The following is a 23635-nucleotide window of genomic DNA, read 5'->3' as shown; positions in this document are numbered from 1 at the left end:
TCTCCTCTATGAAGCATATTTATCACATGGAATTGTGAAATCACTGAGACACGTGATGTGTGTTTGTCTTCACTACTAGTATATAAAACATACCTACCACAGGGGACTAAGACATGTTTTTTCTCTTCAACATATTCCCGTGGGATCTGCTATTTTCTTGATTGTCTTAACTATGATACATACATGTAGCAAACACAGGAAATAGTGGCAATATCAATCTTCCAGTCTGGCTATTCTACAATACATCGAATCACAGGCATTTGCAGACTAAACAAATAATCTGACAGAATGTCTTGATAACATATATTACTCAGAGAATACTATATTTGTGGCATCTACATTGTATAGTAAAACTTTATTAAAACAAAAAATGCGTCCGCCTGTGATCAAATGATTGAATTTGTTATAATTTAGACCGACTTGTCGTGTTTTCTGTAGAATTTTCAAAGCATTCGATCGTGTGTATCACAATTAAAAGAGACTGAGTGTTGCTGGATTTTCCGTTAAAGTATAAATGCAGGCGTTCCGCAAGGATCATTTTTAGGTCCATTGCTAATTATTTTGTATATTAGTGACACATTTGATAATCTCTAAAGTCTTTCAAAACAATTTACAGCTGATACTTCATTATTATGTTCTGGTCGCTCATTTCTAGATAGTGAAACCAAAATTAACAATGACAAAATGGATGGTAAAATGCATTCTCCTAAAAAACGGAAGCTACATTTTGACAAACTTTAATTAAAATACGTAAGACATAGATGTTGCCATTATATCAATACTGTTGTGAAGTTTGGAACAGGTGTACTATCTGTGACGCAGATAATTTAGAGATATTTCTGAGCTCTAGAAACTGCAAGAATAATAACAGGTTTATCATACATGTATTTTGCCTGTAGATTATCATTATACTCTTACAGCAGATAAGAACCACTTGCTAATCCTTGCTGGAGTAAGGTAATTACATTTTTTTTTTGTATCTGACATCCAAGTATTTGTCTAAATCATTACTACCTTTAATTTAGTATGAAAAAAACTTCGAATGTGACTTCTGCAATTCTAACTTTTTCTAACTACTCTCTGCCCAACCAATGAAAAGATAGCCAACCAAAATTAGCCTAACCTTTTTGATGAATTTTAGAATTGTTGATCAATCACACCATGCCATTAACAATACAATACAAATACTTTTTTTTTTTTGCATTTTTAAATCCACATATACAAAGATCGATAGCAAATTAGTAAAGATAGTAATTTCCTTTAAATACTTATTATTCTATTTATAATTACGTGATCTATATCACTAACTGCCTCGTCGGTTCCTCGTCGACTCCCATATAAAACAAGTCGAGATGTTTCTACTTATTAGACATATTATTATATAGTGTGATACCATAGATATACGAGTTACGTCCCTTGAAGGATTAAGTAAGGGAGCTCACTCTAATGTGATAATTCTGTGTGGATTTCACAACAAACGTGTCAAACTTTTACTTTGGTGCTTTCTTGTAATCTATGGATTTAATGTTATCGACACCAGTCTTTTCTGTGTGTTGAGGTGTTTTGGCGTTCCGTGAACGAAGAAAAATATGTAAACACAGTCCGATTGATGAAAAAGATGAAATGAAAGTTGACATCACATACAGAATGTACGTGTACAGGTAAATATGTAGGACAGTCAGGTGCTATGGCGAACGAGGACCAGATCGAAGAACTTGAGGCTCTGAGAGCTATTTACGATACTGATTTTATAGGTAAGTTATCTTGAACCTATATAAGTATAAATAAGAATGGAGTGTAACCTGATGTTCAGATAAGTCTTACATGTATGCACATACAAAAGATGTATGTCAGCTGTATGAAGAGTGCAGCGTTACATGTACATGTATGTATACTTACAAACAGTTCTTGTATGTAAAGTCAGAGTATCACCCATATTACAGTAACCACAAAACTTGACGACATTATCAAATTAGCATTGACTTATAATATTATAATATTTTTACAACTTCATTCTCAATGAAAATCATTAAAATTGAATTAACTCACAATTAATTTCATAGACAGAAAACTAATTATAGTTAATATTTGTCATCGTGTTTCTGATATGTTTCAGAGCTGACATCACAACCACCATGCTTTATGATAAAGCTAACGGACTTAACAGTACAACTCGCAGGTAATTTAAGTCTACCCACTTCTTGTTAATCTAAATTTATGAATTTCATACTTGTCACATACATGTACCCAGAAAAAAGTGCACTCTGTCCTCAAAAACAAATCGCATTAAAATTATATGTTTGTTGGTACTGAATGTAATGGCTATGCATGCCCCAAAGTCTAAATAGTAGTCATTGTAAAGCGATGACATTTATTACATTAGTGTTGCATATGTAACTGCATTATGGATATAATGTCTTGTGATGTTTTAGGTTTATTTCGGTGAATAAAGTAAATATTCAAGAAGTAATGCTTCACGAGGAAGATTTATGTAGAGTTATTTCCATATTTGAAATATGTATGCGCTGTTATTTCCATATTTGAAATACGTGTGCGCTGTTACGTACGTGCGCGTTGTGATTAAAAAATTGGCAAACCAGTCATCAGACATACGTGACTACAGCACACCATGCCCGATAAAACTATACCGACAACGGGCCAACCAGTCGTCCCATTCCCATTATGAGGATCAAGGATTTGAAACTAAGGGAATGGGACGACTGGTTATCAGTATTATGTAACTTGGTTGGATGTGCTGCTCGTTGTCATTGGTATTATGTTTAAACACTATAATATTGAAAAGAGGTCCTCTATGATAAGGAGACAAAACACGATGATATCACAGTCTCCCAAAACACAACAAATTATTTATATTTATGAGAGGCTATTCTTAAGAGGATCTTTATATGCAGTATAGAACTTTCTGGTAAAATAAACCATTCAATGATGTGGTCATTCTATCAGCAATGCGCCCCGTAGCAAACATTTATGATGACCACAAGTTTAATTTGCCAACAAGATAACCTCAAACCAAACACATATATTATTTCTTCCCAAAGAATGTTGCTCATAAAATTGACACGTGTTTGAAAAGTTAACTTTTACTTATGGTTATGTACATATCCCTTAAATGAAATTGTATTTGTAACTTACATATCTTTCAGCCAACCAAACCATTATTTTCTGCGGAAAATATAAGAGAATGTTAATTTGACGTATCAAATACTAACACTAAAGATATTTTACTAATTCATACACATGTTAATCCGCCAGGTCCGGTGAATATCAAGTTCACAATGCCACATAATTACCCTACCGAAATACCGATATTTGAATTACCTATGAGGTCTAGGGTGCTGTCGGCTGAACAAGTGGCTTGTATACTGGAACAGCTGAACGTTTGTGTAAGTTAATTATTCATATTGCGTGATCAAACAAACTCTTTATGATGATTTATTAAAAAAAATTACTCCGCTTGTACAGTTCGGCCCAAACTCCAAGATTTCTAAATAAATATGCAAAATTCTAAGAAAATTATTATGAATTATGAACATTGTACAAATGTACTTCAATTTCGTCTTAATATTTTATTTCGCGACCTTACTTTCCAGAACTATTTGAAAGGACATACACGTACTTTCGCGTACGACTAGATCTTCTAGAAGTAACCATGTTGACGGAATTAATGTAGAGGTCATGGAGAGTTTCTTATTTTTAGTAAAAAATAATTTAAGAATGCATCTTAATTTTGACTGCGTATACCGTAGTGTGAACGCACTTTACAAAAACAAATCCAACATACTCTATGGACTGAGATGGCAACGAACTTATACATGTATGGAGCGTGTTAGCTCCATAAATAAATATATTCGTTGCTGACTGCGTTCAAACTGCCGTATACACAGTCAAAATGGTGATCAATCCTTATATTTACATCATGTTTTGGTCGTAGACAGAGTAAAGCTGGTAACTACGGTCGCCGTGGTTGATAGGCTAAGTAAGCTGAGAATACGCTAATGTAATCAGACTTTAAAAAAAAGAGAGAAAATGTAAATATTATAGTGATAGACTTTAATTGTAATTGAACATCATGACAATAAATAATCTCTGATACAGGCGGAAGAAAACCTAAGTATGCCTATGATATACAGTCTCGTGGATACAGCCCAGCAATGGATCAACCAAAACGTCACAGAAGTCAGCGACAGCGCCAAGGTCAGTAACGTCTTATGTCTATAGCATTGTCATACTGAAATATCCCCTCGTAATCCAAATATTTAAAATTCGATATACCTTTGTGCATGCCCTCTTTACACGTTATCGAAATGGTTCATGTATAGGATGAAGAGGAAGAGGTCGAGGAAGTTACCATACACAAGGTCAAATTAGAGGAACCCAAGGTCAGCGGCGGCAGATGGGAGTACGTCATTGGACTTGTGGTAAATATCAGTATTCTAATCCAAATATTTAAAATTCGATATACCTTTGTGCATGCCCTCTTTACACGTTATCGAAATGGTTCATGTATAGGATGAAGAGGAAGAGGTCGAGGAAGTTACCATACACAAGGTCAAATTAGAAGAACCCAAGGTCAGCGGCGGCAGATGGGAGTACGTCATTGGACTTGTGGTAATATCAGTATTCATTTAGATGATTTTATCAAGATAATTCAGAATTTACTTTCTCTTTTAAAGCATTTTGGAATAATCTCTCATGTTGTCTATCACCGTTTAATGTAATATTAGGGTTAAACAGTAACTCCAACTTTGCTACTCAAGGGTGTTCAATACGTTTCTCGCCAGGGAGATGATCAGGGAGAGTATGGTACTGAATACCCTTGGCTAGCGAAGTTACCATAACCCGTTATTTCTATGAAATATTTGCATATTATAGGGAAAACCTTCAGCAGGAAAGTCCACATTTTTCAATGCAGCCACCACCGTGGACTTAGCCAAGACCGGAGCTCACCCCTTCACCACTATAGAACCTAATATAGGCAAGGCGTTCTACTCCATAGTCTGTCCGTGTGAACGACTGGACAAGCGGTGTGACGCAGGTTTGTTTGTTTACTTGTTTGCTCTGTTTGGTATTATGCAAACCAGTGTTAACCTCTGTACAATGAAATCTGGTATTACCTCATTCACCCCTGAAATTTCACAATGGAATGATCTTGTCTTTGATTTAGAAGAGCCTAAATGTGTCTTCAGGGGTGACTGAGTTAATGACTTGTTATGTATGATGTGGAACAGCTTAATGACAACTCGATATCATTAAAGGATGGCTTCCCCAGAACGTATTTTAGGCATTGTGAACACGTGCCTATTTTGGGAGACTATAGTATGTTTATATTGTGCCTTCTTGTAATATATGAAATCTTGGCATATTGTCATGTATGAAGCATGCCTCCAAAGATACCACAGAGCACACTTGATCACATAATAATTACAATGGGTAAACCAATCGCACACGCCTTCCATGGTGAATACAATAAAGTCGGTGGTCGGCAATGTACGGTTTTGTTGTGTATCATACTTGTTTAGCTTTTTAAAAAAAACGATAGCAAGAAGCGATGTAACATTTTATTGACCCTCATCCTCTACGGAGATCATATGTGATCGGAATCCCTGGGGTATCGAGGATGGTTGACCCTTTGATTACTAAATAACACAAATAATTGGAAATTTCACTGTATCTGTGCTATATGCATTTCTAGCGCATGGCCACAACTTTAGTGGAAAGCGTTATGTGCCAGTACTGCTAAAAGACGTGGCGGGACTAGTTCCGGGGGCGTGGGAGGGCAAAGGACGAGGGAACAGGTTCCTCAACGATCTATTGGACGCTGATGTCTTGATCCATGTGATTGACGCCTCCGGCACGACCAATGAGAAAGGAGAAGAGACCCAGGGATATGATCCGGCCAATGACATTCGCTGGCTTCACCAGGAAATTCAGTAAGGCCAAGGCCAAACATTTCAACGTTTTATGTTTAGTTTTTATCATAAAAAAACCGTTGTTTACATGTTTTGTTTTTGGCAAAGCTTCTTAAATGAGTAACTTTCAGTAAAAACGTAAGTACATACTGTTGTAAGTAGAACATTTTATCTTTTGTAGTCAATGGATTTTCCAAAATGTTTGGAGTAGATGGGACTCGATCAGCAAGCGTCCCTCCAAACTGATCGACATGTTTACTGGTTACCATGCCAACCGCGCAACGATACACTCAGCCTTACACAACGCTGGCATTGGGGAAAGGTATGAGCGGATGATGATATTGTACTTAGATTGTTGTTTTATTATTGTACCAAAGTGACACTTTTGGCTACTGTGTTTAATACTCTGTCATTTATGGTTGCTTGGAACACTATGAAGTCTCTCATCTCATTAAATGAATAATCGGTAGTAATATACAAGGTACACTTTATATTAATTATCATTGTCAGCATAAAGGAAATGTCAAGGAAAAAATATTTGGGAAAGAAGACGAGTTTGCAAAAGGTTGTCTAAGATTTTCTTTCTGTATTTTGAAGCATAATCTAATTTAATCATATTCCAAAAGAGTACAATGAAGTCTCTTCTCGCTCACAGAGTAAGGAAGTTATACTAATTATGTTGGTGTTATTTTTAAGGGAACTTGGTGCTATAGCTGGTTGGAAGGAATCTGTTCTACATCAGATAGTGGACCAGTTCCTGAGACTTCGGTTTCCGATGTTACTGGTCCTCAATAAAGCTGACAAACCGGAGGCCACCACTATCATTGAGAGGTAAGTGCATTGTTTAATTGTACACAGTGTGTCTAGTCTACCAAAGATAACTGTATTCTTGCAGTGTAGAATATGAAGTAAGCTTTATTGTATAACACAAGAGGCGAAAAACATTTGATTTTCAGTTTGGACACCATCCTTTCATTCTCGATACTCCAGGGGTTACTTTCACTAACGTTATATCCATCCATGGACTATCTTAAAGTAAAACTGGAGGCAGCTCAGAAAGAATTCTGAAATGCAAATATTTCCTTTGAAGACCACAGAGAGAGCGACGCCCAACTTCAAAGACACACAGCCAACCACAGTGTACCGTTATACGGCTCGTTTGATGTACGTCAAAGAACTAAATTACATGCTCTGTTCTGTTGCATCCAGTTTTACTATGAGATAATCCAGGGTGGATATAACGTCAGTAATAGCAACCCCTGGAGTATCGTCCCTACAACACCTTAAGTTGTTAAACAGGATCGTCTCTTCAGTTGGCTGTGTCGTGTGTGCATTCGGGGTGTGTTCTAGAAACAGGATCGTCTCTTCAGTTGGGTGTGTCGTGTGTGCATTCGGGGTGTGTTCTAGAAACAGGATCGTCTCTTCAGTTGGCTGTGTCGTGTGTGCATTCGGGGTGTGTTCTAGAAACAGGATCGTCTCTTCAGTTGGCTGTGTCGTGTGTGCATTCGGGGTGTGTTCTAGAAACAGGATCGTCTCTTCAGTTGGCTGTGTCGTGTGTGCATTCGGGGTGTGTTCTAGAAAACTGCCTTCAGTTGGCTGTGTCGTGTGTGCATTCGGGTGTGTGTTCTAGAAAACTGCATTGCTTTACTTTTGTTGTTTTATTATGAAGACGTTTGCGTTTATATAGAGCGATCATACTGAAACATACAACTGAATAGACAAGCAGAACAGTTAACTCTGTCACACTAAAATGTCATAACCCATACCATAACTGTTAACTAATAACTACATGACTGCCGAGTGTTAAGAAGGACAAGAAAAGACCACTGTTTTAACAATAAGCCTTCAATCACAGGATTGTGCTTTATTTTTTTCCTCATAGGAGTAGCTTAAATCGGGCGATTAAATACTTCTAAATGCAATGAACAAATTAAACAAAGACTGATCGAAAGTTAAAGAAACGGATTATTTTCTGCACTTAAAAAGAGTCGCAAACCGTTAGAATAGTGTACAGTGCGTTCTTCTGAAATTGCTACTCATCGATGCAATATGCAAGGCATAATGTACCTTTCTCTAAAATGAATGCATTTGTCAAATCACGAACGTTTTCAAAGTATTACGATCAACGAATAGAAATTGCTTTAAGTAAAGGGAATCTAAATTTAATTTTTATCTGGTACATAATTACAATAAGATGACCTTGACCTTTGTAGACTTCAGACAGACTTGGAGGATTGGAAAACTATCGCAGTCAGTGCAAGAACGGAATGTTTACTCCAGAAACTGTCGAAAGAGGGCTCTGTGCAATACGATTACGGAAGTGATACGTTTCAGGTGATCAGCGATACACCTGACACCCAGCGGACAATAACAGAACTACAACGTGTCTCAAAGGACATATTCAAAAGGTATGATTTTAATGTCATGTTGTAAACTTTTTGTTCTGTTTTTGTGCCTTACGATAGTTGTTTTATCTGTGTATTTTTAAGTTCGTATTGGTCGACCCCTATTGTAATTTGACTTTGACACATATAACGTCAAATAGAGTCCTAGACTGACGGTTACAGATTTTGAGCTTAAGATCATTCATGATGTTTCGTAAATTATGGTCAAAACTTCAGCCTTAGGAAGTGTCCTGATATGGTGTTCAAAGATTTGGCACAAAACACCATGGAAGAGTTCTAAAATGACGGTAAAGATTTTGTCCAAGTGACCGTCAAAAATTTAGTCTCAGCAAGTGCCCTGGCATGATGGTTAAAATTTGAGACTTTACATCACGGCTGAGTTTATGAATGATGGTCAAAACTTCGGCCTTAGGACGATTCCAGGTATGGCGGTCAAAACTTTGACTCATACCGTCATGGAAGGGTCTTAGAATGATGGAATGATGGTTCGTGAATGGCAACATCACCGTGAATCCCCGAATAATGCTCGAAATTATGTCCTCATCCGATTCTGGTTTGTCCACTTATTTCTTGAAGGGAACAATCCTTTCTCTAAAGATTTCTTAAAACAATATTTAGCGAATGTTGCATTACAGCCCGTTGTATTTTAACCGCAGATATGGATCTACGAATGTCCACGAAGCCCTTTGTGAAGCGGTCAAACTTCGTCCGCCAACTTACGCCTTTCCGGTCCACTGTCTGGACACATTACGATCCGTGGGTCGGCCTCCCCGTGAGGCAGTTTTACGTGACTGTGTGTCCCTGCGGCCCGGGACTCGGGTGGAAGAACTACACACAGTCCTGTGTCATTATCCAGTCAATCTGCTGTCTGGAGACTTCGTTAGGGCAGAGGTGAGTTGCTACATCTCAGCACCCAGTTTTACTTCTACAAACCAAGTGAATTTTGCGAGCGATTAAATGGCTTACAGGTTCACGTGTAACAGGTGTTGTCGGGAGTTTTTTAAAGTTTAAATACTAAATAGCCAAGGCACTGAAGCATTAACATTACCTCTGTAATATGTAGAGTTCGTTTTAGATCCATTTATGGATTACTGTGTCTAATCTAGGGTAAAGTCTGACTTTGATCAGTGGCCGTCAACGATAGAGAGCAATCTAGAGCGGTTATTCTTCTAAAATGGTCCCTAATTAGATAAAATTCTTGAAGCAATCTCCTTCTTCTTTGACCAAGTTTGATTTTTGGTAATGTTCTTCTTGTTATCTTTCTGGAAACACACCGACAGAACACCGTCTTTAGTCGATGAGACATAGCCCAGTAATAGGTGGAGTCATTTAGACGAGAAACCAGTAACTAACAAACTATTGTCGGAAATCCCCACGACATGTTGTGGTTATTTGCCGTCCTTTTATAAAGTCCGATTTTTCCTCTTTATTTTCAGTACAATTTGTTTTATTCTCTTTGTTTCAGACGATGACAGAAGACAAAAAGCTGAAACCATTGCGAAAGGACGAGATGATAACTACTTTAAATAATATAATAAAAATAATGACAACAAAACGCACCTCCTAACAAATACCTGTATTTTAATAAAATTTTATTTAACATTACCATCTTTTAAAATCTTGTCAATGATAATGGCATCCTGTTTTAAGAGATGAAATCAAGTATAACTGAATTCTGCAGAAAAGTAGTTTAACCGATGAAGACGGAGAAGAAAATATCCAACTCTACCACATAATGTTGTCTATGGTAGTACATGTATATAAATACTGTAGGAGTATACCCGGTAGTATTGTTATCTCAAAATCTTGGCACTGTTGTACAACTACAGTAAGGTGACTAATCTCTCGTAGCCTCTAGTACACATATCACAGACATCTAGTTTCTCTTCGCCTTTCTCCTCAGATGTTTACATTTGTCCACAATTTCACCTATAAAATAAAGGAAACATTAAAGTATGAAGTACCGTATTGGACCCAATAAGCGCTATATCCCTATAAGCGCTCTCACTCTTTTTGATGCCTCGATTTCAATTGCCAAGGCATAAAGAAAGACGCAAACTACACAAGACTGTATAGATTTGCAATAATTTTGTCTTATTAGCACCTTTTCATTTTTTCAATTTTTTTAAACGCCCTGTGCGTTTATTGGGTCAAATACGGTAGTAGCTACGTCAACATTTTGATTTTTAAACGAAGAAGTTTTTTATAGAAAAGTCCATTGCATCCTCTGGAGAAAAACATTGGAGAGTTCATTATATCTATACAGCTAGGATAGGTGAACAACGTGATATCGAAAACAATTAAAAACCTTTTAATTTTTTCTCGGCTTCATCCTGTATATTATGATCTATCAGAGTCTTCGAGGTCAGCATTCCGTAACCAATCTTGACATCAGTTATGCTTTATAATTAGCGCTATGGGATCAGTTTCCAATCGTTTACGGCATCCCAAATCCACAGCACAGACTGGTTACTTTCAGAACTAACAATTTTGTCTTTTTTTTTTTACAGTATTTGCGTTTGTCTTACCTTCGTCTGATCTTTATCTTTTTTATTAATACTTCATCATTTCGACCAACCTTGATATTCTCTGATAATTTTGCGTAGTTTCATGACCCAGAATTGACCGTGTGATACTTACTGTTTTCCAAGCCCAGACAAGAGCCCCACTCCCTCAGGGTGATTTTACGGTCGGCGTTAGCGTCACACTTATTGAGGAAAGGTACCAGGCAGGGTTCCATAGGACGCAAGGAGGCGATGATCATCTGGAGCTCTTTACGGCTGACACGTCTGTAGCAGAAAACAAAATGGCGTTAGCTATCGGATGTTTCATTTGTAACATTTGTAGAAACAAAATGGTGTTACCTATTGGGTGCTTCATTTGTAACACTGGTGGAAACAAAATGGTGTTACCTATCGGATGTTTCATTTGTAACACTTGAAGAAACAGAATGACGTTATCTATTGGGTGCTTAATTCACCATCATGTCCAGCATGATATTCACAATATACAGTATTTGTAACACTGGCACCCACATAAGATAAATAGCGGAACAGAAGGGCTCCACTTCCACCTAACAAGATATCTTTAAGAAGCCTTCGTGAGTGTAGTTTTGCAAAGATGATTGATCCTAGTGCTTGCTAACTAAGACAGTTACAAAATGTACCACTCTTATGCCCAATATGGACGATTAGGTTTTCACATTTGTCTGAAGTTTGAAAACACTGACGTGTCCACCATAAACCATTAAACTTGGTGCTGCTTTCTTACCTGTCCTGGGGATGGACATCCAGGTCACAGAATTTCCAGATGACAGCATTCATACGTTCGTGCAAACTATCCGTCATCAAATCCTCGTACTCTCCGAGTTCATGGCGGGAAGCCTGGAACGAGGGAATACAGTATGGTGAAGCGCATGACTGTCATCACACGTGACCGACTATATCACATGGCCGCCTCTTTATAAGACTAAATCACATGGTTTTTTTTAATTTAATACACATGTCCGACTATATCATGTGACACTTATAGCACAGATGACAGACTACATTATTTTATCACTACATGTATTTTAAAAGTCCTTACCACAACATTCATGATGACAGTAAGCCAACTCTCCATCCTAATGGGAAACTGAGCCATCCCATTATTGTCACATCGGGGGAGGTCTGGAAGAGTCCATTATAAATAAACAATTTAGTAATCTATCGAAATGTCTATTCAGAGAAAAGTATCCTCAATTTATAACGGATGATTAAAAGATGGCTAGCGAACGCCATTAAAATGGTGTCCATTATCATCTACATTCTTTGATAAGTGTTTATTGTAAACTTACTTTGACATCCTCCGAAGTAATTCAGCTTCAGTTTCTTGAAGGCAGGATTGGAACATTCCGATGATTTTGTCTTGCACAGGCAGATTTCACGGTCTAGGTGACATTCACTGTCAAATGTGGTGTTTCTGGAGCCACACACCTGTTAGTCATATATCGGAAATAAGATACCATGTAAGCAATCATTACCAAGAGTTTGTTTGTTTGTATGATTTATTAACGTCCTATTAACAGGCAGGGTTATGGAAGGACGGCCTCCCGTGTGTGCGGTTTGGAGCGTGTGTGCAGTGCGAGATGCGTGTTTTGGGAGACTGCGGTATGTTCGTGTTATGTCTTCTTGTATAGTTGTAATGTTACTCTTTTTATAGTGCTATATCACTGAAACATGCTGCCGAAGATTACCAAGAGTAACTTAGAAGTTATTTTTCCGGAACTTGGAAGGAGGGACATACTCATTAAATTAACACAACTGTGAGATATAATTCTTCATATAACTAGTTAACTAAAGATACAAGTAATAAATCTTCAGAGGTTGTCGAGAAAAATGCTTGCGTGTTTGGTGAACTGTTTCTTGATGTTTTTGTTGTGACTATTGTTAGTCGGTATACAAACGTTGTGTCGTTGTGACTATTGTGAGTCGGTATACAAACCTTATGTCGTTGTGACTATTTTAGATAGATATACAAACCTTGTGTCGTGGATTACTGGTGGAAGGACATCTTTCTATACACACACATTTGGCCTTGTCGTTACGAAGCACACATTCTTCACCTCGGTGACAAAGTTTTTTGTTGCAAGGGTCTGGAACAGGAGGAAGACAAACATGTTCATTTTTTTAGAAAGATTATTTCAAAATTAGTGCTCTACCACGACATGTTGGCCTAACTTTGGTTAATACGGTAGGTTTGATGACGCGGAACGTTGGTTACTATAGTGACATGACACTTTGGTTACTAAGGTAGATTTGATGACGTGGAACGTTGGTTTCTACGATAGGTTTGATGACATGAAACTTTGGTTACTACGATAGGTTTGATGACTTAGAATGTCTAGATGAATAAAGAACTACGTGGTTCTGGAGAGCTATATATGTAGTGCACGTGCATACGTGGTCACTTTGGTGCTTGGCGCGCGTAAGACCGAAGAAATGGTGGACAAAAAGGGGGCAACAATTTTAGTGTGGCTTACATCATTAATTTTTTATTCTTTCAGCACGAGACCCCTGTAGCAACAATTTTGAGATTTTTTTCCGAATATTGCTGGAACTTTTTCCGAGACGTTGCAATTGAACGATATTTTCCACGTCTGTATCATGAAAATGACTCGTTCTGGAGTCAATGACTCGTTCTGGGGTAATTTCTTTACGCAATTATAAATCCTATTGGGAACAGCAAGGACGAACAGACGGACAGAAGGCCATCTTTGGTCTACTCACTTTCTCGTGTGACTGGATCGATCGTATCGTCCGTGTCATCGTCGATGTCATCATCATCATCTTCATCCTCCTCGGCGGCCAGGCCCTAATGGGTATAATAGTATATTGTTCCATGAGATGTTTTATATGTTTTGTTTACTCAAGTGACTTTGATCACATATAATGATGCAATTTGCGTTTTATGCAATTTATTCTCATCTTTAACGCATGACTGAAAATTACGTTCCGCCATAAAACAAAGGTATCGACGATACCATCGGTGGACTTAGGGTACAAAGAAAGTAGTCAAATTGCTGTCACTGTATGGTTTCTGAGTAGTACAAATAAATTATAGATGCGTTTTTGTAATGAAATTGTTTCGTCTTTTGTTCGCATGCAGTCAGAGACATTGTAGCCTATATTATTACTTGTTTTAAATATTAGTATTGCATATGTAACATGTATAACGTGATCTATTATTATTGTACACGCCATTAACTCAGAGCTCCGGAAGCAACACTTCAAAAAAATTATTTCTCACGGGCAGGTTTTGGTGAAGTTAAAGATGACCAACACGGAGAGAATGTTGTAACTTCAGTATTACGTAACATTGGAAACAGTCCCTTAAATAAATAACTGTTTATCTTTTGGTCTTATGTTGGAATGAGTTAGACCCTTGACCTTTCCAGGCACGTGCTTTATAGACCAGACAATGCAAGCCTCCTGATGATGACGTAGCGTCTGATGCGTGGGCGTTGGTTTACTAGACATGTTATTATGTAAGATAGGATATGTTTGTTTATTAGCTGTATTATTTTGTAAACATAGGATGTTTGTTTTCCTACCTGTTCAGGGATATCCTCGATCGAGGAGTCTGTCTGTGCCTGTTCGCTCGCCTGTAAAACATGAGTTACCAATAGTTACCATCGTTTATCGAGAATTGCATCTAGTTACAGGTAGTGATAAAGTCCGTATTACTAGCAACCAGAAGTTACCAATTCTTGCATTGAATTGAATCATAAATTATTTTTTTAACAATAAAAGAATTGATTACTCATTCAGTCCTTTACTTAATGAACTATTATCATACATCTTCACAAGCCAATAGGCTTTTTATTGATGGACTGGTGAGATACAAAATACAATATACAAACATCACGTGATGACAACAAAGTACAACAAAATAAAATGCATTATTTTTAAGAATGTAAGAAAGAGGGTAAGTGAGGGATAGATAGGGAGGGGTTGTGAAAAGAGAGATGGAGGGAAAGATAGTGTTTGATTTATTTGTAACAGGCCAATTATTGGTATTGACCAATCTTATTAGTATATGATTATAAATCAAAATCACATGGTAGTTACTAATGGTAACTTATATATAGTTACTGATGGTAATCAATAGTTATAAATGGTAATTACTCTTATTACCGGCGGTTACCAAACGATACCAGTCATATGGAATAGTAAGCAATCGTACCCAAAATACTGAAAAGCCGGATATTTTCGAGGGTAAAGATTTTCGCGATTTGTTATAAAAACCAGGAAATCTGATTTTGCCCAGTTGAAATGACACTAATGGCTTTTTATCGGTAAACATGAGTTACTAATATCTCATTCAGCTGTGAAATCGCGAAAATTCTATCCCCGCGCCCTAAGTAATCGGTTTTTATGATAATTACTTAAGTTTATATTTTGTTACTAATATTAGTGACTTTTGTTTACTGGCACGCATTATAATAGTAACTAGTTTAATAAAAAATATTTATATAAACGTTATAGTTATCATTGATGACTTAAACGTTGTTTCAATTAGATGCTAGTAAGTGAGTTGTGAGTGGTCATGTATTTCAGCAGTTACCAATATCGTAGTAGTGCTCATCATTCATGATAGTCACAAATAGTATTCTATACAGTGAACGATTCCTACTAGTGGTAACCAATATTTGCCAAAAATACGTACACATATAATGAAACAAGAATGTTTCTATTACAGTTACATGTACTTGTTACCAAAAGTTACTTCTAACTTCCACTGATAAACACACGTTTCATTATATTAATTAATAATTGAGCTATTCATGCCATCAAAGACGAAGGAAACGTCTGTAAAATACTAATTACATTGCACGTACTTTAATTGTAAATAATTATGAATTTTTCCCATGTGGTGTCATTACGAAGTTACATAAGACATAGTGACAATTACATGGGTCATTCTTGTCATATCAGTAAAACAGTGGTTTAATGAGAGACTGTGTCCATTTTTTGATGACATGAATCATGAGCTTGCGAGCTGGTACACACACGTTTGAATATTGCTGACCAAGCAGAAACACCACCGGCCACCAGACTTTCAGATGTCCAGGACCTTGGCTAATTTGTTTACTATGCACCATTTGCATTTTGGCTTTCTTCCACGTTTTAGGGCGTTGCCAAGGTGATGCGCGCTCTGGGTATATTACGCTGATTGACGGACATGTTTGCGTTTTTCATTAGCAGCTCAGTTTTGACATTGTCCGTCTAACCTTTATCGTTAAACAAGAAATATTTGCAAAGAACAGCTGGTTGATTTTGTTTACTCGGTGTTGATAATATCGAATGTACGCGGCAAATTATTTACATATGTATGATTTCCATGTACGCTAGGGATTACATTCCATGCGCGGAAACGTTTCCACGTGAGTTGCAGTGTGTCAATTTTTTATGTTGTTCGGTCAGTCAACACAAGACGTCTCAAATTAAGGAACATACCAATTGTACAAAACCGAACTTTCTACGTTCTGTAGCCAGCAGTATATAATGCAGGCACATATCCCGCAAAATATTCCCACCGACTTCCCCATTAGAATCTAGAGTGGTGGATCCATACCACTTGAATAAAGTTTAAAATTGTGACATTACATTTCCAACTCTACTTGAGTGAATTATTACGGCATTAGCGCCTGATGTCATTGACATAGGCCGGTGTATGATTAATGTAACGTACAGAAACACAGACAAGACAGCACTTCCGTTTTAATTTATGTCTGTGTTGTTTCAGAAAGTCTTTCACACCGGAAGTGAAATAAAACACGTAATCGGTAGGAGGCTATATTAAATCTAGACTACCAACACACAAAAATCCGGTCCTACGATCGTAAATTTCACAAACAGTTACCCTCTTGTCAAAGTAAGGCCACTATTGTTCCCAGACGCTAAAACCGCTATTCATTTGGCGTAGAATTACAAAAAGATACAGTATTTTCATGACTAAACTTCCGCGGAACTACTTCTCACAGGAAATAGGCCTATTATGCCGACAAGATTCCTTATGTATGATATATACCATACGCATTGGCTCGTTCACGGTAATCCAGCATTAAAAGTTAATTTCTTCGACCGAAGTGTGCACAATTAGAAAAAGAATTTCAATCGTCTTTGGAAAGCTAAAATATTTATTTTGGATCCGATTTTACCCACACGGTGGAAGGTGTTGGATAAATATTTATAAAACTATCCAGGAATGTTCGTGAGGTCGCCCGACATCAAACATAAGCCAGACAAATGTCGAAAAGCAAAGTTCAGAAATCTGTCCGACTCCTGCTGTTAAATGTAACCTTACGATGATTTAGTAACTATGGTAACATCAGATACCATTATGTATCTACATTGCTCTAGAAAAATGATTATTACTGTAAAACAAGTCATTTTTGTGGGCGATATAATTCGTATATTTTTGCGGGTGATTATCGCGAAAATTGATCACCGTGAACTGATACTGAATCATACATGTGCTGGTCTAAATCTCGAAATGAAATAAACGTGAAAAACTCATTCAGATTTATGATGACGTTCTGAAGCGCGGTTTTGCACTGGTACCAGAACAAGTCTATTGACTTTAAGAGGCCCTGTTTGTTTTTGTTTTTGTTTTTGTTGTTTTTTTTTTTTTGTGATAGCTTTGTCAGATTTCTGAAGACATTCTAAAGCACGGTATTGCATTGGTACAAGAACAAGTCTATTGACTTGAAGAAGTCTTGTTTTGTCGTATTATGTTTAATCCATGAGTGTTTTAAATTTAACCTACAATTAGTATTAAATAAAGTCTGGAGCATTATCAATCCTGTTCGTTTTTCGTATACTACTAGTAAATGTTACATGTTTATGCATATACTAGTTCCATGGCAATTGTTTACCATAATATCATTGCAAAGGATTGAATCGGTTCATTCAGTATCCGTTATTTTTCAATTTATTGATTCCCACTACATGATCGTGTGAATAAACTTAACAATTTTCTGCCTTTATTATTATTAAGTAGGATTTCTTTTTATACAATGTACAACGTATATCCTCATTTCTAGACTTACCTTGATTAGAACACATGCTGCCAGAAGAAGCAGAATAAGCGTCGACAGAGACTTCATGGCTTATTATCTACAACGAAACAAACAAAAGCTAGTTGAAATCAGCACTCTCACTAGCAGGTGCCGCTTAATCAGGCACTTACGGTCCACTGGGCCTCTTGAATTTCTCAAAATCCTGCGTTTTCACCCTCTGGCCATACTCAACTGAACTTTTAAAATAATAGCATATTAGGAGGTGAAATTATCGCTTTGAGGAGCATACTGGTTATAAAATAGCTCTCTCCCTTCCCTCTCTCTCTCTCTCCCTCTCTCTGTGTCTCACATACATTTTTATATATTATGTATCGCTTTATTTTGCTTATATTGTAAATGCCCTCTTGTCTATGTAATATGAACGTTTTAATTTTTGGGGAACGGGCTTTATATAAGTGTACTTGTACCGAATCCCATTGCACATTTAGCAATTAAAATAAATATGTTTGAATCAAATTAAAAAAACTCAACTCAACATTTTAACCCTTTATCAATGTAGAAATGAATGTGTTTCTACGCTGGAACGACACCTTGAACGAAGAAAATTGGCCAGTTGGGCCCCTTGAATGTCTCAAAACATTGAGTGTTCTCCCTTTATTTCCCATTGATTATTCCTATATCAATGTATGATTCAATGTCAGTTGTAAAGAAAACTTCGTGGATGTCAACACTGACGCTAGAGTGAGTTCATAAACTCCTCTCTTTGAGAGACAAGCTGAAACAACTTGTAGCTATGAAAATGATGTCAGAGTTACACAATTACGAGATAACATCAAGCTCAACGCTGCCTCTAGGGTGACCTTTGTCTAATTATTTAGTAATTAAATTCTTAGTAGGGAGAAATATGAGAACAAAACGATCTTTAGGTCAGGATGAAAAAGAGGAAAGAAAGAAAACAGGAATAGCAGTAAGTAGCAATACATATAAAATGTCAAGCTGTATCTTGTCGAATGTTATTTTCTGGATAAGTTCCATGTGTGTTTTGTGTGGTCTCAGTGCAGTATGAATCAGCGATAGAGAAAGTAAACAAAGAGGTTGTCGTTAATTGATAGCGACGCGAGACAATCCGCTAGTCCAGTACATACTATTACTATTGACTCATATTATAGCTTTAAGTTACTGTAAATCGATGTATTTTTGCGCGCGATAAAATTTCGCGTATTGAGGAGCGATAAGAAATCGTGAAAATAAATCACCGCGATTTTTGAAGTAGAACTACATGTATGTGATTCTAAACTGCGAAATCAATTCGCCGTGGAAGGGTCGTTATGCATGCAAAAAGCGAAATATTAGTTTACTATGTAATCATTAGTGCCTTTTTGGTCTCCGTGCCTACTACCTATGTAAGCATTGCTGTTAACAATGTATAAAATACCGTTAGAAAATTGATGTTGTCTACCAAAGTCTATGAGGCCGGTCGTTTTGTTTGGCGAGATTCCGTGTTGTGTTTGCCAGAAGTAGTGAGTGTAGAGTTGGTATTTAATTGCTGAAGGTGTTTTCTCTGACGAGGTCTGACAGCTGTCCGCCTCTATATTGTCTATCTCAGACTTCATCCGCTCTTTCCTTCATCAAAGGTATACATCACATCTTTGCCATCGTGACGTTTTACATCCGTGGGTCGCGTTCTCGCGAGCTCATGTACGCCAAGCATGTATGGACGTGCTCAGGACAGAGGTGCCTGTTGCGATTTATCACAGGGGCCTGAGGATTCTTCACAGTTTACGTATATTTGTATCGATCCTACAGCCCGTAGATTCAATTTATAAAATTATATGTAGTTAATACATGTATGAACTTTGCCGATTATCAAAGTCTTGATCCTTGGTCTGAAGTCTCAAAATAGTATATGGGCACTACATGTACAATAGGTCCAAATACAATTAATGTATTCATAAACTATAATCACTTCTCATGCCCCTGTGCTATTTACAGCAGATGGGCAAAAGTCTATGTACACATTTTAGTACATGTATACGTTATAATGTCTTATCAAATCCCTGTAATTTTATGATCACGAATGAAACAAAAATTCGTATTTTTGAATACAAAAGGAGTTCAAATCAAAATGCAATTTAGATAAATTAAAAATTTACAACACAAAATTATTATTTTGAAATTGTAAAATTTATATTTTCTGTAATTGAAAGGCAAGGCAATCATGTATTACCATAACGACTGAAAAATCATATGAAGCAATGACAACAAAATATCCTTAAAATATGCTCAAATGCGATTCTCAAACACAATGTTGATACATAGTGATTTTGTGATTGGAAGCTAAACGTAATTTGTGTAGTAGTTTTGAATTGGATTTATTGCGTCCGACTATAGTGTCTATGAATAATGTCAATCTCTGTGAAACAGTGTTTAATTTGCTATAAAATAGCTTGTATTTTCGTAATTTATCCTGTTCACTATATATTTCGGTTTGACTCATTTAATTCCACATCCTAAATGATAGTTAGAAACTGAGAAACGAACGCTTTAGGGGAAAAACAACAACCTACAGAAAATATTGAAAGTCATTGATAGAGAAAGTGGTTTGACCGATTTCCAAGTGTCGACACACGTTGAATAATTTTACCAAACACGTTACTGAAATTACCCTTATTGTTCATTTATAAAGTGTAAACTTCATCTCATAATTATCCAGACAACACAAAAACTAATTGTTGAATAGTCCGAAACATTACCGAACCGGAAGCGGCACTCCAAAATCGTTTAAGAAAGCATTACATAATATATACAAGCATTGCTCTAATATTTTTATGTTTTTTTTCTTCTGGTTTCTCCTTCGGAAACAAATTTAGAAATCCTACATATCGGATCACCAAGACTACGTATGGCAGTTGAACAACATTTGCCCGATCCTTTTATCTTTTGTTTGGCAATAAAAAATGTCTAATTAGCGTAGATGATATCGAGGATTGCATTTTCGTCTTAAGGGGCAACATTCAATATTTGATTTTGGCTATCAGTGATTTTAGGAGGGGATAGTTTATTAATTGAATGTAAATCAAATTTGCGAAGTATACTGACAATAGGCCTTATTTTTCTCTGGGAAATCGGGCTTCCATGGACGACTAATACACGTCTTAAAATTACCTGGACGTGAACCAATAAATCAATAAATGAAATAAACGATGAGAAATATACTTGTGCGTTCCTGATTGTCAGTATGCCTGATTCTGTTTATAAAATCTTACCAAGGTGCATGTGGTAGTCCTGGATTGATTGCTCAAACGTTCGTGTTTATATTTGAAATCGTCCTGTTTATACCTTAAACTTGATACCGATGCCGCGGTAAACGAAGTATCGAAGTGGTTTGCTCCGATGAAACTCTCTTTAATTACAACATAAGTGGTTAGGCTACCTTTCCATGTAACGATCATATTGGCCGGTATTTAGACTGATTACAAGATCCAGTTGTAGATTGGAATATTGCCACGGCGAAAGAAAACGTCCTTGTAGTCAACAGTCGGGTCCATATCAATGAGTACATGTTCCAGACGATTCAAATACAATTTTTCTGAGATAAGCGACTTGACCAGCTCGTGGCCAGCAAACCTTTTAGTCCGCCTCAGATTTGGTGTGTGTTGTCGGATGTTTGTGATCTATGCATGTGTATCTGTTTGCAAATGTTAAAATGCCTGACATTGCATTGAAGCTCACCTGTCTATAATTCGTTAGGCTAAATTCTAATGAATTAGCAAAATCCAGTTATTCCAGGGGTTACTTTCACTGTCGTTATATCCACACCTTGACTATATCACATGTTAGAGATAATGACATCGACGTTAATTCCTAGAATATTGAGGATGTTATCACGTTAACTTGTCGAAATAATTATTAAGAAGCTCTAATTACCATTTTGGAAATTACACACACACACACCCTCACACAATAGGGCAGATGAAATATTGCAATAAAATATATAATGATGCAATTGTGATAAACATGTAGCTACCTTGGCTATTCTGCGAACAATTCATAAAAAGGACAAATGTGTTGAGATTGAATTATATATCAGTTACTTTTAAGTTGTCTATTTTCAAAAAATTAATTTCCTTGTGAAAATTAACATAACCAAGGGTCTTTTCACATATCGAATTATTGATGTAACATTTGAATGAATTAAAAAGTTATTATTTTTTAAATTAAATCAATTCATCAATTATTTACGGATGGGAAACTTACCTCTAATGAATTCCCAGTAAAATCACAGCTGAAAGAATCACTACTCTCCTGACAAGTTGACCGCACAACACAATACGGAAATGCTTCCGCTCAAACATATAAACCCCCTAGACCTGACTCACTACTGCCCTGATCCTCCACTTTTGCCACAAGCACGCGCTACGAAGTGCATTCGTAATACGAAACCAACGTACATCAGATGTACGCGCTCCAGCCCGGTATGTTATCGTCATGGCTATGTTCACATACAAACCGTTCTCTTAATTATAATTTAATACCTCTCCCGATATTTTGATGGTTCGTAATTTATTTCGACCCAACAACACCCGTTGCCAAATGCTTCAAGTCAGACATGGATGTGTACGAGAAGTTTTGGAATCTTTGGACGAAAAATTAGCTATCTCATCTACATACATTTGTACCTAGAGAACCAGGAAACAGTTGGTCATTGTCATAAGCACGATAAAGAGGCATGTAAAAATTCAACTTTGTGGAAAATTATGACCTTGACCTTTGTGCACTGTCACGGGGACAGAAGAGGCTAAAGACCAACATACTTAGTGACCTATCACGAGGATGGCAGGGGCGTAGGAAGCGGGGGGGGGGGGGGGGGGTGTTTTCAGGGGGGGGGGGGGGCAACTGCATCCCCGTTCCCCAGGACGGGGGGGGGGGGCAAACTTGCCCCCCCCCCATTTTCGCCGACTGAAATTTTCTAAAATGGTTATTTGAAAGAAAAAAGGGTCCTCCTGCACATTTTTCGAAATTCATTATAGAAAATTTTTCAGCTGCGCGGCGCATTTCCTAAAACGTTCAAGCACACAATGTCAAACCTCAAATAGTACGAATTCAATACACACGAACTAGACTAAAAATATATACTATTTTAAAAAATGTCTCTTAAAATATCAATTTGTTTATGTCTTAGCGAGACAATTAATTCATTTCGTTATGTTACACAACCATGTGCCGATGGTGTGAAGCATTCTGATCGAGTAGGGTTTCATAATGTTATGACGACACAATTATCTTTTCTAAATGCAGGTAGCTTTAAATCGAAAACTTACCATGCTTTATAACCATTAAAATATATCGTAAAACTCATCTCAGCCATTCTAAATCGTAGTATTTTTCCCGGAGGAGACCCCCGGACCCCCTAACACCAAATTCTCGCGCCTTTGGGCGCTCGCAAATTCATCAAAATGCATCGTTAAACTCATCTAAGCCATTCTAAATCGTATTTTTTTCCGGGGGATACCCCCGGACCCCCCCCCCCCCCCCCCCCCCCCCCAATCACCAAAATCTCGAGCTTTCGTGCGCTCGCAAATTCATCAAAACTCATTTAAGCTATTGTAAATCGTAATATTTTTCCGGGGAAGGCCCCGGACCCCTAAACCAAAAACTCGCGCCTTCGGCGCTCAAACGCTATTTGGCCAATTTGCGTATTCGTTAATTTCCTTTTAGCGACCCCACTGTCTATAAAT

General features: G+C 37.1%; 2 protein-coding genes across 3 annotated transcripts; one reads left to right on the top strand and one right to left on the bottom strand.

Annotated features, from left to right (window-relative positions):
- Window positions 1-1366: 1366 nt before the first annotated feature.
- Window positions 1367-9940, top strand: LOC138323548 (uncharacterized). 2 transcript variants are annotated; one of them, XM_069268226.1, is made up of 12 exons: window positions 1367-1754; window positions 2117-2179; window positions 3274-3404; window positions 4117-4215; window positions 4341-4439; window positions 4894-5056; window positions 5714-5951; window positions 6112-6252; window positions 6627-6761; window positions 8144-8338; window positions 8992-9226; window positions 9801-9940. In XM_069268226.1, exons 1-12 carry the CDS (start codon window positions 1688-1690, stop codon window positions 9900-9902), a joined length of 1668 nt encoding a protein of 555 aa, XP_069124327.1. In that variant the 5' UTR covers window positions 1367-1687; the 3' UTR covers window positions 9903-9940. The 2 variants fall into 2 exon arrangements, with proteins under 2 accessions (XP_069124327.1, XP_069124328.1); XM_069268227.1 differs by lacking the exon at window positions 4341-4439 and adding an exon at window positions 4531-4629 and having other exon boundaries at window positions 1368-1754.
- Window positions 9899-22311, bottom strand: LOC138323550 (SPARC-like). Its single transcript, XM_069268228.1, has 10 exons — window positions 22155-22311; window positions 17928-17994; window positions 14427-14477; window positions 13603-13687; window positions 12856-12968; window positions 12171-12309; window positions 11921-12003; window positions 11606-11718; window positions 10976-11124; window positions 9899-10264 (listed from the first exon to the last, which is right to left on the bottom strand). Exons 2-10 carry the CDS (start codon window positions 17982-17984, stop codon window positions 10212-10214), a joined length of 843 nt encoding a protein of 280 aa, XP_069124329.1. The 5' UTR covers window positions 17985-17994; window positions 22155-22311; the 3' UTR covers window positions 9899-10211.
- Window positions 22312-23635: the final 1324 nt, after the last annotated feature.

This window comes from Argopecten irradians, chromosome 5 (genome assembly GCF_041381155.1).
Source record: "Argopecten irradians isolate NY chromosome 5, Ai_NY, whole genome shotgun sequence".
NCBI classification, from domain to species: Eukaryota; Metazoa; Mollusca; class Bivalvia; order Pectinida; family Pectinidae; genus Argopecten; species Argopecten irradians.
The sequence above is the reverse complement of the archived record's forward strand: the minus strand, read 5'-3'. Positions and strand labels throughout refer to the sequence as shown.

What these genes read in the sequence shown, in the direction of transcription:
- LOC138323550 (XM_069268228.1), bottom strand. Translation starts at nt 17,984, where the DNA reads ATGAAGTCTCTGTCGACGCTTATTCTGCTTCTTCTGGCAGCATGTGTT. An exon ending in CTGTCATCATGAATGTTGTG is followed by an intron (nt 11,719 to 11,920) that starts GTAAGGACTTTT and finishes CCCTCGTTCCAG; the next exon opens with GCTTCCCGCCATGAACTCGG. An exon ending in GATGTCCATCCCCAGGACAG is followed by an intron (nt 11,125 to 11,605) that starts GTAAGAAAGCAG and finishes TTTCTGCTACAG; the next exon opens with ACGTGTCAGCCGTAAAGAGC.
- LOC138323548 (XM_069268226.1), top strand. Translation starts at nt 1,688, where the DNA reads ATGGCGAACGAGGACCAGATCGAAGAACTTGAGGCTCTGAGAGCTATT. An exon ending in CTTAACAGTACAACTCGCAG is followed by an intron (nt 2,180 to 3,273) that starts GTAATTTAAGTC and finishes TTAATCCGCCAG; the next exon opens with GTCCGGTGAATATCAAGTTC. An exon ending in GGACAAGCGGTGTGACGCAG is followed by an intron (nt 5,057 to 5,713) that starts GTTTGTTTGTTT and finishes ATGCATTTCTAG; the next exon opens with CGCATGGCCACAACTTTAGT.